The 13,984-nt window shown below is 36.0% G+C and overlaps 1 protein-coding gene across 2 annotated transcripts in view; it reads left to right on the top strand.

Moving 5' to 3' along the window:
- Nucleotides 1-13,984, top strand: part of LAMA1 (laminin subunit alpha 1) — a 207,847-nt gene that overhangs the window by 179,688 nt on the left and 14,175 nt on the right. For both annotated transcript variants that reach the window (XM_074201152.1, XM_074201153.1), the window contains exons 56-60: nucleotides 248-383; nucleotides 2,215-2,327; nucleotides 3,092-3,281; nucleotides 12,776-12,934; nucleotides 13,429-13,582. In XM_074201152.1, coding sequence (XP_074057253.1) covers nucleotides 248-383; nucleotides 2,215-2,327; nucleotides 3,092-3,281; nucleotides 12,776-12,934; nucleotides 13,429-13,582 — 752 coding nt within the window. The remainder of the gene's footprint in view (nucleotides 1-247; nucleotides 384-2,214; nucleotides 2,328-3,091; nucleotides 3,282-12,775; nucleotides 12,935-13,428; nucleotides 13,583-13,984) is intronic.

The raw sequence follows: 13,984 nt of genomic DNA, 5'->3' as shown, positions 1-13,984 counted from the left end.
GTGACCTTGGGCAAGCCACTTAACCCCATTGCCTTGCAAAAAAAAAAAAAACTAAAAAAAATATATATTTATATAAAATAAGAAAAGATTAAACTAAACAATAATTATGTCAGTTATTGCCATGGTTTTTTAATTTTCTTTAAAATATTTCTGAAATAATCCAGTATCAGAAATTATCTGCATATTTGGGTGTGTGTGTGTGTGTGTGTAGCATGGTAGGCTAATTTATGTTTTCCTTTCTGTCTAGGCTTTTGGATTTCACCCATGCAATTAGTTATGAACAAGTGGATATGGACAGCTGCCTACTTTCAGAAAAGCCTCGGCCAGTTATCCACGTAGAGGATGTTGAACTTCAGCCAGAGGCTCACCCCTTATCAAGTCCTGTAAGCAACTATGTGATCAAACCCTGATTGTTACAACCATAAGCATACAATATGACAGGTTAACAAATATTGGTACAAGAGTACATTGTGACATTTAAACATGAAAATTAAATGTCATAATAGCTAATGTGGGAGAGTAGTCTTTTAGGTATTAGATTCATATAATCTAATTCATGGTAGTAGTAATTGTTAGTTAATATTAATAATCTTTGGAGACAGCTAGATGGCTCAGTGGATAGAATGTTGGAACTGAAGTCAGGAATACATGAGTTCAACTCTAACTTCAGACACTTAGCACCTATGAGACCCTGGGCAAGTAACTTGATCTCTGTTTGCCTTAATCCACTGGAGAAGGAAATGGGAAATCATTCCATTATTTTTGCCAAGAAAACCCCATGAATAATACTAGTGTGCTATGGCTATGAGATCACAAAAAGCCAAATATAACTGAACAAAAACATTATTTCTCTTTGGTAACATTTTTTTACTTTTTCCTGGACAAAAATGGATACTAAAATCATGCTAGCAATGATTGCTTTACTAAAAATTAATTTGTTAATATACTTGAAGCTTTGGAGTTCAAAATTGGAAACCCTAACATTATTTTTATCCAAAACTAGAAGCAATAACTATATAGCTTAATTCAGCTCATAATTATGGTTTGGGTGGGGACAATTACTAATACAATGAATTGGAAAGGATGCCAGATTTGGAATCAGAAAACCTGGGATTGATAACCAGCTCTTCCATTTAATAGCTGTGTGTCAAGTTATTTGGTCAAGTTACTTAACCTGAATCTCAGTTTTTTTTTCAATCTGTAAGATGAGAAAGTTGAAATAATTAGGAAAGCTAAGGTCTTGTCTTACTTTAGATCTATGATCCTATAAAACTTCAGGGACTCTATTGACATATTATTTTTATAGACAAGAGGCTACAGGATTCTTTGAATCTTTTTTGTTGTTGTTTTTGATTTTTGTAGGTTTTTGCAAGGCAATGGGGTTAAGTGGCTTGTCTAAGGCCATGCAGAGCTAGGTAATTAATGTCTGAAGCCGCATTTGAACTCAGGTACTCCTGACCCAGGGACAGTGCTCTATCCACTGCGCCACCTAGCCGTCCTTTCTTTGAATCTTTTTAGGCTCTATAACACACTTGAGGACTCTCAACCACATTTCATACCTGGTTTCCTCCCTCTCAACTCCAGGTTTATTTCAATACATCTGCAATAGGAGATCTGAAACTCTGGTGCCATTTTTGTTACAAGTGTATTTTCCCAAATTGTCAACAGTTGCACCAGTCTCCTGAATGCTTCCTGTTTTGGGGGAATGTACCAATAAACTCTATGCCCTTATTATGACACTTTTTTTTATATAAGACACTCTGAGAGTCATTGGAGATTCTGGAGAAAGGGATAAAGGTTTATCATTACAAAGAAAAATTTCCTTTTTAATGTTGAAAGGAACTCTCCATCAAACTAAGATTTTATCAATGGTTTTGTGAATGTGCCTTTTTAACTCAAACATATTTAAATTTTCATTAATTTCATAATAAAAAATAAATAGTATTAATAGGCATTTTATTTATATTCTAGAACAGAGGTTTTGCAACCCACAGCCTGAAAGCCAAATCTGTATGTCTGTTTTTTTTAAATAACCCTTGAGTAAAGATAGTTTTTGCATTTCTAAATACAATAAAACTTTTAAATGTACAACCATTCTTAGATCACATAGTCCTAGGTGATTGACTCCTGAAATGTAAGGAAATGGTGGGCTAGATGCACATGTTGTAGATGTTGGACTTCTGAAGTTTTTTGTTTTTGTTTTTGTCATTGCAGGAACAGTGTGCAACAGATGGAGAACCGGACTATGTCCCCAATGCCCATCAGTTTGGACTGTCTGCAGGCAGTCACTTGGTTTTACCTTTCAATCACTCTGCTATCAGAAAGAAGTATGTATGTCTCAATGCTGTTATATAGCCCATCACTTTTAGTTTAACCTATGAGGAGTATAGAAGAAATTTCAGGCATTCCAAAGAAGCATCTGGTATTCCTCTTTATTGTTGCTTTTAGAGGTAGTAGGTGGTACAATGGGTGGAACACAGGAAGCCTCAGAAAGTTACTAGCTATATGATGGTGGGCAAGTCCCTTAACCTCTCTCTACCTTAGTTTCTTCAGCTGTAAAATCAAAATCATAATAAACAGCTACCAACCAGGGATATTATAAGGACCAAATGAGGTAATATTTATAAAGTGCTTGACTCATAGTAGGCACTTAATAAATAATTATTTCTTTCATTTCTTCCTTTTCAAGTCATCTAATGCACTTAATATCAAATGTTGGACTTGGGATAATAATATTAACAACTAACGTTTATATAACATTTAATATGACAGCAGGCTAACCACTTTGAAAATATTATCTCATTTTACTTCCACAATCACCCTAGAAGGGAGATAATATTATAATTCTCATTGTATAAACATGGAAACTGAGCAGATTAAGAAATTGTCCAGGATCACACAGATAGCAAATAGCTGAGGTTGTATTTAATATCATGTCTTCTTTAAATCCAGTGCTCCATCCATTGTATTACCTTGTTGACCCTAGAAAGATCTGATTTCAATTCTCTTCAATTCCCAGTGTCTGAGTCTATGAGTCTCGTCATTTACCCACTTGCTCTTTTCTAAAGTAGCTGTTTCCCCCCCACACAAGGCTTTCAGTACAGCTGTCTATCCGAACTTTTGCCTCAAGTGGTCTGATTTACTACATGGCTCATCAGAACCAGGTTGATTATGCAACTCTTCAACTTCATGGGGGACAACTCTACTTCATGTTTGATCTTGGGAAAGGGAGAGCAAAAGCCTCCCATCCTGCTTTTCTCAGTGATGGAAAATGGCACATGGTAAGTACCAGGAGATCTACATTCACTTCTCCAAAGTTCCATTCAATTCATCAGACAGCTACTCCCCTACTTTACTTAAATGGAAACAGTTCCCTGACTTGCTTTGTCAACAACCTAAAGGGAAGTGATTTACATCTACTCAGTGATATAAATTTACCAAATCTTTTAGAAGGAACTTTGCTGAAATGGATATCTAAATTTAGCAGTTTTGTTAACTTGTTTTCAATTTTATCAGTTGTATTAAAAAGGAATTGATACAGCTGCTCTCAGCAGTTTGAGAACTAGGACAGCTCTATTAGACTGGCTATGGATAATGCTCTCCCCATCCAGAGGAAGAATAACAAAAAACAAAACAAAAAACCCTTCAGAATCTGATGCACACTGCATTCACTTTTTTTAAAAATATCTCTTATGTGTTTCTTTCCCGTAATCCTAATTCCTCATACTGAAAATGACTATTATCAATGGCTCATAAATACTTAGTCCAGAGTAATTAAAATGACTTTTATTAAGAAATCTTAACAAAAAATACCACCACTCTCAAGGGAAGAGAGGTCCCGAATCATGTCAAGGCCGACTCTTATATGCAGCTTGAATGAATTGTTCCTCCCTTCATGCCAATCATAAACCAGGGTCACAATCTAACTGGTACAATCACCTCCATACATTTTTCCCCACCCTGCTCAATATACTAATTATAGTAATTAGCACAGGGAGGGAACAGTAATTTCCTTGAGCAGTGCACAGAGGAGAAGGGCACAGACCCTAGGTTAACTCAAAACTAGGTGGGGAAGACCTGATCTAATCTCAGGTTTTGATCAGGTTAAAACTAAGTTTCTTGTCTTATACTCCCATACCTATCCATGGGCACCAATACAGGCAGACCCTAGTCTTTATAATGAAAAGTAACAATCCCCCTTCAAATTTTTGTGGAAGACAAATACCCGCATATTCCATACAGTTCTCCAGTTTTCTTTTTTTAAATAAGAATTTTGAGTTCCAACCCTTATTAGGGATGTCTTTCTTAAATCACAATCCTTGTTATTGACATGACTACTAACTTCCTCATTATCAGAGACATGGACCCATCCTATTTTCTAGGTTTGAACAGGAACACATGCCATTTTCTGATGTGCCTGTTTATTTCTTTTACTACTTACCAAATGTCATATACTTTTAGGTAGCAACTTGGTAGATTCAATTTACCACAAACTCCTCCTTCTCCAAGTAATAGATTGTTCTAATACAATTCTGTGTTGAATAACTCTCTCTCTTGTTTGCATGGCTTAGTTAACTAGCAAATTCAAGGTCCTAGCTGTGTAATTGGTAATTGCTTACATTATAGCTTGGAATCTAATCAGGATATAAATTGGGGTTCCATAACCTTACTGTCATCCTGTGCCCAGGTAGCAGGCCCATAAGTCTGGATAACAACTCCCTGACCAACCTTGGGCAGATGGGTATATGCAGTAGTAACCACAATTTTCTTTATCTTAATGCATCCTGACAAGAGATCCAGGTACCATCATTAGATCCCAAATGAGTCTTAGTCCACTTATCTCTGTAGGACTGTACTTATAGGATTGTAAATGTACAGTCCTGAATATGTGTACCCTGCTTCCATACATAAGTCCACAAATATTTGCTACTTCACAAGAAAATATCTTGTCCAGACTGGTATAAACAATAGTCATCCTGAACTGATTTTGTGAGATGCCACTGATGTTTCTCTCCTCTGGACCAGAATCCTATGCCACGGTGTACCTCTTGACTAGGAACTGAGAATCTAGGCCAGATTCTGGAGACTGGCACCCAAGGCACCCCTAGGGGAGCAGGATTGAGGCTATATATGCAGCAGTCATCAAACTAGTAAGGACTAATATAGGTGAGAGTGATCTCCTTCAGCAAACCCTCCCACCACTGCCTAGTACTCCATTCTCCAGATCAGATATTCCAAGATTACTTGTTAGGAAAAACGGACTCATGTAGGAAATAACAATGCCACTCAATAGTTTCAACCTCCTTTTCTCTCAATGGAGTACATCTTCACCCTGTCTCTCCTCCTTTCCATCAAAACCTTCATCCCTTGGTTGGTACATTATGTATAAGGAGAGGGGCATAAGTGGGGGTGGCACATTTATAAAATCAAGGGGAAGTTACAGGCATCAAAATGGGAAGATACCTTGACTAAACAACCCACACATATAGACGAGAGATGGTGGAGATGAATTGGTCCAGTCTTTCTCTCTTTCTCTTCTCCCCTGGAAACATCCGATGTCCTGAATCTTCTGAATCTGTTCCAAAAAATCCCCTCAAGCTTAGGTGACTTATTGAGTCCTTCTCTTCTGGTAAAAGAACTGCTAAATGTAGCACTTTACTCAGACCAAAACACATCTTCATCACTAGATAATAAGATTCTGGAGCTTATTACAACTTAAATTTTGCCTTACCCACTGTCATGTTGACATACATACTTCACTTTAACATAATAAACTTCCATAATTGCTTTACTACATGAATGAATTCACTGAACATTACCAAATTAACTTAAGCTTGTAACATACACATTTGACAATCATCTTAGTACCAAGAGTACTCAGCATATGTCTTAAAAATAAAAACCAATCTTGACCTTTTGCTCATCCTTAGCCAGAATTAAATTTTTTTGCAATATATTTCCAAATATACCACAGGTTTCCTTTTTCCTAATATACTTAACTGACTCACATTCCTTTCCTTAAACTACCTTAAAGCTGAAATTATCCTAAAAATTTCCCTTTCTTCTTATCTAAATATCCCTTTTATCTTAAAAATTATGGGATCTTGATCCTAATCTAAACATATAACTGACAAGTGCCAGAATCACCACCTAATCTATCTGACTATTAAATCCAATTAACCTAAAACTTCTTTATCTGGTTTGCTCAAAGTAGCTTACTATAAAGATCTAGGACAGCAAAGGAAAATTCCTTTATAGACATAATATTTGAATGTCAGTGTTCATACAGAGGTAATGTGGTTAGTCAAATGTCTTAGATTAGGCCAGATTTAATCAAGTAAGACATTATCTAAATGTCACATTTGGGAAATCAAGTCAGAGAGGGTCCAACCTCAGATCATTCTGAAAAGCTGCCCTTCAACTGTTCATCCCTGCCACCTGAAATCTTCAGCCCACTGGCTTTCTTGGCTCCAGCCTCTAGTATCACATTGATCCACTAGCATTTCCTTTTGCTGATCAATCCTGGTATCAGACATAAAAGAAAATAAATTAAAAATCCTATGATTGGGGTGGCTAGGTGGTGTAGTGGATAAAGCATCGGCCTTGAAGTCAGGAGTACCTGAGTTCAAATCCGATCTCAGACACTTAATAATTACCTAGCTACCTAGCTGTGTGGCCTTGGGCAAGCCACTTAACCCCATTTGCCTTGCAAAAACTAAAAAAAAAATCCTATGATCTAAAACAGTAATTTTACCTTAATTGGAACTCCAAGTGAGTCCAATTCACTAATCCAATTATAGTCTTGATGGTATGCTAAATAATGAATCCCCTACCCAAAGCTTTGAGTATCCTTCCTAGGTCCTTGCTAAAACCAGGAGTTCTAACTATGACTGGCCCTATACACCTCATCTTCTATCTCTTTGTGCAAGGCCTCTGATCTCCAGACCTCTATTGCCTTGTCTGAAACCATATTGGTTCTATCCCATCTTTCTCTTTTCCTATACAAAAATGGTGTGTCTGATACTTCTTGGCTAAAGACCCCTCCTAGCCTGCTATATTATACAATTACTAAACTTCCGTTGGCTAGAAGATTTTCAATCATTTCCTGAATTCTCACATAACAATTAGCTAGAGATTGCCACAGAGAAATCTCAAATTATCACAATTATTTTTTATCTTTCTCATATTACATAGGTGCTTTTACTTCAAAGCAGTTTTGGGATATTTATAACCACATTAATCCCAATTTATATATATAAATCTGGAAAATTTCTATACATTACACATATTTACCTACTAGCCATGCTTAACAGACAAATCATTACTTTCAGAATCATTTCAAACCATTAGAACAAGATGATTTAAAATTTTCCAACATGTGTTATTAATTCCATTGTAACAAAACAGCAATGAGAGTACCACATCAATTACTAGATTTTACAAAGCAATCTTTTCGTTATTACATTATACATAAACCTACAGATCTATACCAAGTTGAATACATAGTTTAAAAATTTCAGGGATCCCAGAAGGGGTCACAATTTTTTATTTTTCTCTTATTACCCCTTCAGGACAATCAAGTGTTAATTATATCAGGTAATAAAATAATTATAAACATAATCTCTTTGCACTTAGAAAAGTATATCACATAATTGATAAATACATCTTACTTCTCAATAGGTTACCTTACAGGGGCAGTCATATAATTGAGGTTTGTCCAGAGCTTCCCTCCCACCCCCACCAAGATCAGCTGTCTGCAGTTATCATGAGAGAAGTCCACAAGCTTAACTTCTTTAAAATTAAACATACTATTAATTTACATTAAACATAAGATTCTTATGCTAACATCTTATTCCCTTAGAACAAAAGCAAAACGAATATTCCAACGTCTTTTACATTTTTGTTTTCCAAGCTTCTTTATCCAGATCCTCCAAGAATTCAATCTCATACATACAATACATTTAAAACTTTTTTTATTTATGTAATGGTTAATCTAATAGCAAAGGACTAAATCATAAGATGAAACTTCAATTCATTTAGTTTGCTTTATAAAAGCTTTAGAGAGAGAATTCATCACTTATATTCTAAAACTCCATCCAAAATAATACAATTATTATCATAATTAGCTTTAATATAAATACCTTTACAAAACTCTTTCCTCTACACTATTTTCTTCTGCCCAAAAGAAATCAGCAAATAATCCTGATAACATAATTATATATTTCTCTTCTTGGTAACATATATAGATTCCCAAATTTGCTTACATTCAATAAATCCCAATTGCTACAGAACTTCACAATACCTTGAACTCAAAGGTGATTCAATAGTCCCAAGATTTAACTTACATAGACATACTCTAGATAAAAAAATATAGGTTGCACAATTACTTCCATTCTGCACAAAAAGTTTTGTCAGTCTTTAAAACACTAATACCCCTCAAAGTGATAACCCAAAATCCATTTCAGAAATGGATTAATTTTAAAAACAGAGTGAGGGTGAGGAGTATGTGATAAGAGCAGAGGCATTAAGAAAACATGGATTTCCTTTCAAAAAACTTGGTCTTTACTTTCTTTTTCCCAACCATACCACCTCATCTGTGGCTGTTTCCCCTTTAAATCTAAACACTTGAAGTCTCCTGCCTCCCCCTCTCTCTTCCTCCACTGGTGGGGCACCCTTCCAGTTCTCGGTTTACAGTTAAAATCTTAATGGGGGCGGCTAGGTGGGGTAGTGGATAAAGCACCAGCCTTGGAGTCAGGAGTACCTGGGTTCAAATCTGGTCTCAGACACTTAATAATTACCTAGCTGTGTGGCCTTGGGCAAGCCACTTAACCCCATTTGCCTTGCAAAAAAAAAAATCTTAATGAAAAGGGGAGGTGGTAGAATCAAACCACATGTACAATCCCCCACCCCTTTCTCCCAACTGAGGGAAAAAGCACAGGGCCTTTCCCAGACAGCCAAAAGAGTAAGAAATCTTCCCTCATATAACTTCTCAATTTTCCCGCTCCACAATTTTTTCTCTTTAAGAACCTCCCCTTCCTCTCTAGTTCCAAACATTGCCACAAGCTCAGTGGGGAAGGGGGCTAATCTCAAGAGGGAGGTGCCAGGAGCTGAAGATTTTACTTCCTCCTCCCCTCTACTTTCCAAAAGTCCTTGACTTAAATCCTTGCCCCCTCCCATAGTTTAAAACTTAAGTTGAGTCTCCAGACCAAGAAATACCCCAAGACTAGGGATATCCCAGACCATTTCTACAGGACAGAACATATGAATACATACACACACACACACACACACACACACACACACACACACACACACACACACAGAGGAACACACTCACTCATTCATGCACCATATTGGATCCAATTGGATTCTTTATGGTTTCCAAGCACAAGGCTCCTTGGCCTCCCAAGTCCCCATTTTGGGCTTTAAATTTTGGAGAAATTCCTGGAGAGAGAACCCCAACTCCCCTCTCCCCATTTCAAGGTACCCTATTATCCTCTAATCCTCTGGCCTCTCCTTTGGGTCACAGCCCAGTAGGAGGACTTCTTAGCCAGGGTAAGGCAGTTCCAGCCACCCCCTTTCCACCTTAAGGATCATCCCCCACCCCTTACCACAACTTTTACCTCCAGACATTTTAATTACTAGACTCCTAGTCCAAGCCAGTCTTCTCAGAAATCTGAGATATTTCTCCACAAAGAACACCAAGAAATATGCTTGAAATCAAGCCATATGTACATGCTATTTTGTTGCATTCTTCTAGGAAAATATTGAAAGGGTTTAAATTAAATCATGAATGAGACCCCAAATTGTTCTCAGTGGCTCATAAATACTTTGTCTAGAATGATTAAAATGGCTTTTATTAAGATATCTTAACAAAAGGAACACCTCTCTCAAAGGAAGAGGGGCCCTGAATCACAGCAAGGATGGATCTTATATGCCCTTTGAAAGTCTTGTTCCTCCCCCTTTGTGCCCATCATTGACCAAGGTCACAATTTAATTGGTACAATCACCTCCATATGTTTTTCCCCACCCTGTTCATTATACTAATGAGCATATGGGAGGGAACAGTAATTTCCTTGAGCATGAGCAAAGGAGAAGGACATGGAACCTAGGTTAACTCAGAAATAAGTGGGGCTAACCTGATCTAATCTCAGGTTTTGGTCAGGTTGAGGCTAAGTCTCTTGTTTTATATTCCCATACCTGCACATAGGCACCAATATGGGAAGACCCTAGTCTTTGTAATGTAAAATAACAATTTCCTTTCACATACATATGGAAGTCCAACACCCCTATATTCCTCCCATGACTAATCTGTAAACATGTTTACCACAAATAAGTATGTACAATATTAACCTATTTGCTGTTGAGGAGAGGGGGGTGGGAAGGGAGAGGGAAGGAAATTGTGCAACTTAAAAATATTCATATGTATAAGAATGAATGTTGAAAAAATTTCATAACATGTTTTTGAAAAAATAAAATCAATTAAAAAGGAATTGATAAATTGTAAACATACAACTTACAAATATACAACTTTTTTAAAATGAGTACCTTTTGTTCAGTTAATACTATTAATTGAACTTAGAAACTGTATCTCTGTTCTCTTAAGATACATGTATAAAATAAAAATAGAATGTTTATGATAGACTGAATAGGGAAAAACCCCACCTTTTTTAATTCTGAGATTTGTGCAAAGTGATTAAAAAATTAGAACCTCAGGAAGCAGCTAGGTGGCAAAGCAAATAAAATAATGGCCCTGGAATCAGGAGGATCTGAATTCAAATCCATGCTCTGAATCCTAATGTTTATTTAGCTGTCCTTTCTTGGACAAGTCACTTAACCCCACTGACATGCAAAAATCAAAAAAAAAAAAAAAAAAAAGAAAATTGTGCCTTGAAATAAGGAAAATTTTAAATAGAATATAATAATTGGAAATTTTTTATTATTCTGAAAGGAACTGGACTGTCAGTCAGTAAATAAGCATTTATTAAGCTCCTATTATGTATCAGGCCTTGGGGATATGTGTTGGGATTACAAGAAAAGAAAAAATAGTTTCAGGCCTCAAAGAGTTTACAATCTAAGGGCTGGTTAAAAAGTTCTTATGCTAAGGAATTTTTTTCTTTTGCTTTTTTTTTAATAGTGTAATGCAATGATATTGATCAGATTGAATATCAATTGAAAAACTTAAAAGGATTTAAGCTGCCTAATGTGTTCATTGTGCCATGGAAGAGCTCATCAGGGGAATTTGGGGAGGGGGATCTGCTAAATAAGGTTCTCATAATCTAATGTCATTGGTAGTAATATCAAGTGTCTCCTTCACTCAAAAACCTCTCCCAACCCTGAATCCCTCTTTTTCTGATTGATTTTGTAGTTTGTCCATGATACTGAGGCTACTAGGTACAATAGGGTCCTGAACCTGAGTTCAAATTCAAACTCAGTTATTTACTATCTCTGTGACCTTGGGCAAGTCCCTTAACTTCTGTCTATCTTTGGTTTTCTCAAGTGTAAAATTGGGATCATAATAACTCTTACCTCTTAGGATTAATGTGAGGACCAAATTGGATAATATTTATAAACTTAATGTTTTATTCTAGTGGCTGACTAGTAGCTATAAAATAAATGCTAGCAATTACTATTGTATTTTTTTGGTGTTGCTAATATTCTAGATGAAAAATGGACATTAGATACATTAGTATTTTAGAAAAGTTACCAAATATCTTACCACTGTGTATTGATATTGTGTCTTGTTATGATCTTTCCAACTACCCTACCAATTAATTTAGTAAATATAGAAGTAGCCAATATAAGGATACAATAAATAGGAAATAGAAATTAGGAATTAAGAAATATGAATAGAGCTGCCACAATCTCAAAATGCTCCTAAATTATTAAGACCACATCTAGAGTCTATGTGTATAATTTGAAGAAGACAGCTAGATCCCAATTGGGACCCCTTGGTCCCAAGAATAATCCCTCTGTCTGTAAGCTATAGATAAGTTCTAGACATGCACAATGTTATGCAAATTTAATAATTCTTTAACCTGTCAATGATGACTTTGAGATAATATTGATATGCTGATGTGCCAAGACCAAGATAGAAGAGTTAAATCACACCCTCATTCTAACCTTATAAGAATGAGACCCCAAAAAACCATCCATCAAGTAATCCTCTACTTGTAATGGTTCCATGCTGCCTGAGTGATCCCAAAATTCTGATCTACAATTAAGTGACTCTATGACCCTCTCCTTTTTCTCTGTCCTCCTTATGCTGTACCTCTTTCTCCTATTCTATTTACCTAACTCTCCATTCTCTGTGCCTCATATTGAATTGTAATTGATTCATTACTCCCTCTACTTGCTGCCCCGTGATCTTTTCCAGTGAGTATCCAAAGAGGTGGACTTACTTGTCTGATTCAACGGGACCTTTTGAGGTCTCTTCGCTTAAGGCATTAACAGGGGCACCTAGGCTTATAATCATATTCCACAATGAACCCACTGGGATTAAGCAAAGATAGACAAAGAGTCCCTCCACCCCCTTACCCCTTACTCCCAGTAGAGACCTTCCCCATATGATAGGGACATAATAAAACAAAATGAAAAGTGACATTATCCTAGTTTTTATATCTCTGATTATAAGTTAGAGTTCTTTCCTCCTTATTTATTGTAGTTTGCTGTTTCTGTGTTGTGAATGCAGTGAGGAATTATTGCTGTTGTCATAAGAAAGAGGTTGATGTTTGCTCAGATTTTTTATAAATTATAGATTTTGTTTAAATTTCAGGTGAAAACAGAATATATCAAAAGAAAGGGCTTCATCACAATAGATGGACAAGAGTCAACCATGGTGACCACCATAGGAGATGGAAATACCTTAGATGTGGAAGGAAAATTTTACCTTGGAGGCCTTCCATTAAATTATAGAGCCAAGAATATTGGAAATGTAAGAAGTCTTCTCTAATCATGTCATTGATGTATCTAGGTTCATTTTGCATAGGAAATTTTTCCTCATAGCCCAGATCTGAAAAGCTCTTTTGAAAACTTTATTTTTCAATTCCTTTAAATTGTCTCAGAAGATACCTAGATTTATAAAAGATGTTTACTAATTGCTGTCTTGTAACTATACCCTAAATTCTAACTAGTCTTATTAGTTACTAAAACTAAACTACTGGTGATTTTGATGACAGAGTAAACAATTTGACCAAAACTCAGAAAACAGAAGTTCTTTTGTAATTTATACTGCTTTAGCCCCATGTACTCCACATTCCTTTCACAATAATTAATTGAAATAAATACAGAACCTTTTATAGTATATAAGCATCATAAATATTCACTGTTATCTTTAGGTTCCACACTAATCAGCAATGCCATGTGACAGTTTCATAGAGGTTTCGCTTTTAATCTGGTTCACATACTATCATATTTCTTTTGGTTTAGATTACCCATGGTATTCCTGCCTGCATTGGGGAGGTGATGATTAATGGCAAACAGCTCGATAAAAACAACCCAATCTCTGCTTCTTCTGTAACTAAATGCTATACAATGGCACAGGAAGGTACTTTCTTTGAAGGAAGTGGATATATTGCACTTGGTAAGTAATAGTCTATTTAATTAATCATTTATTAACCTGCTGAGAGAGGTTAATACAAAATAGTGAGGAAGATGCAGAGATACACAGTATCTTTAGTACAGGTGGGAGAAATCTGTAAAATGAGATGGGGTAATTTATATGAAGTTCCTTCTAGCTCTAAAGTCTATATATAAATAACTACGACTTAAGTCTTCTTAGAGATCAACTAGTTCAATCCTCTCTTATTAAAGATGGAAAAACTGAGGTCCATGGAAGTTGAGTGACTACCCCACAGTAAAATAGAATGTGATAAGCACATCAGATATTATAAACTGGTAAGAAAGTTCAGAGAAAAAAAATATCAGAAGAAATATTATCAAGTAGGGAGCATTTTGAGCTGGGCCTTAAAAGATATGTAGGTAG

Source organism: Macrotis lagotis, chromosome X (assembly GCF_037893015.1).
Source record: "Macrotis lagotis isolate mMagLag1 chromosome X, bilby.v1.9.chrom.fasta, whole genome shotgun sequence".
Lineage (NCBI taxonomy): Eukaryota > Metazoa > Chordata > Mammalia > Peramelemorphia > Peramelidae > Macrotis > Macrotis lagotis.
Note: the sequence above shows the minus strand (reverse complement) of the source record. Positions and strands in the feature narration are given on the sequence as shown.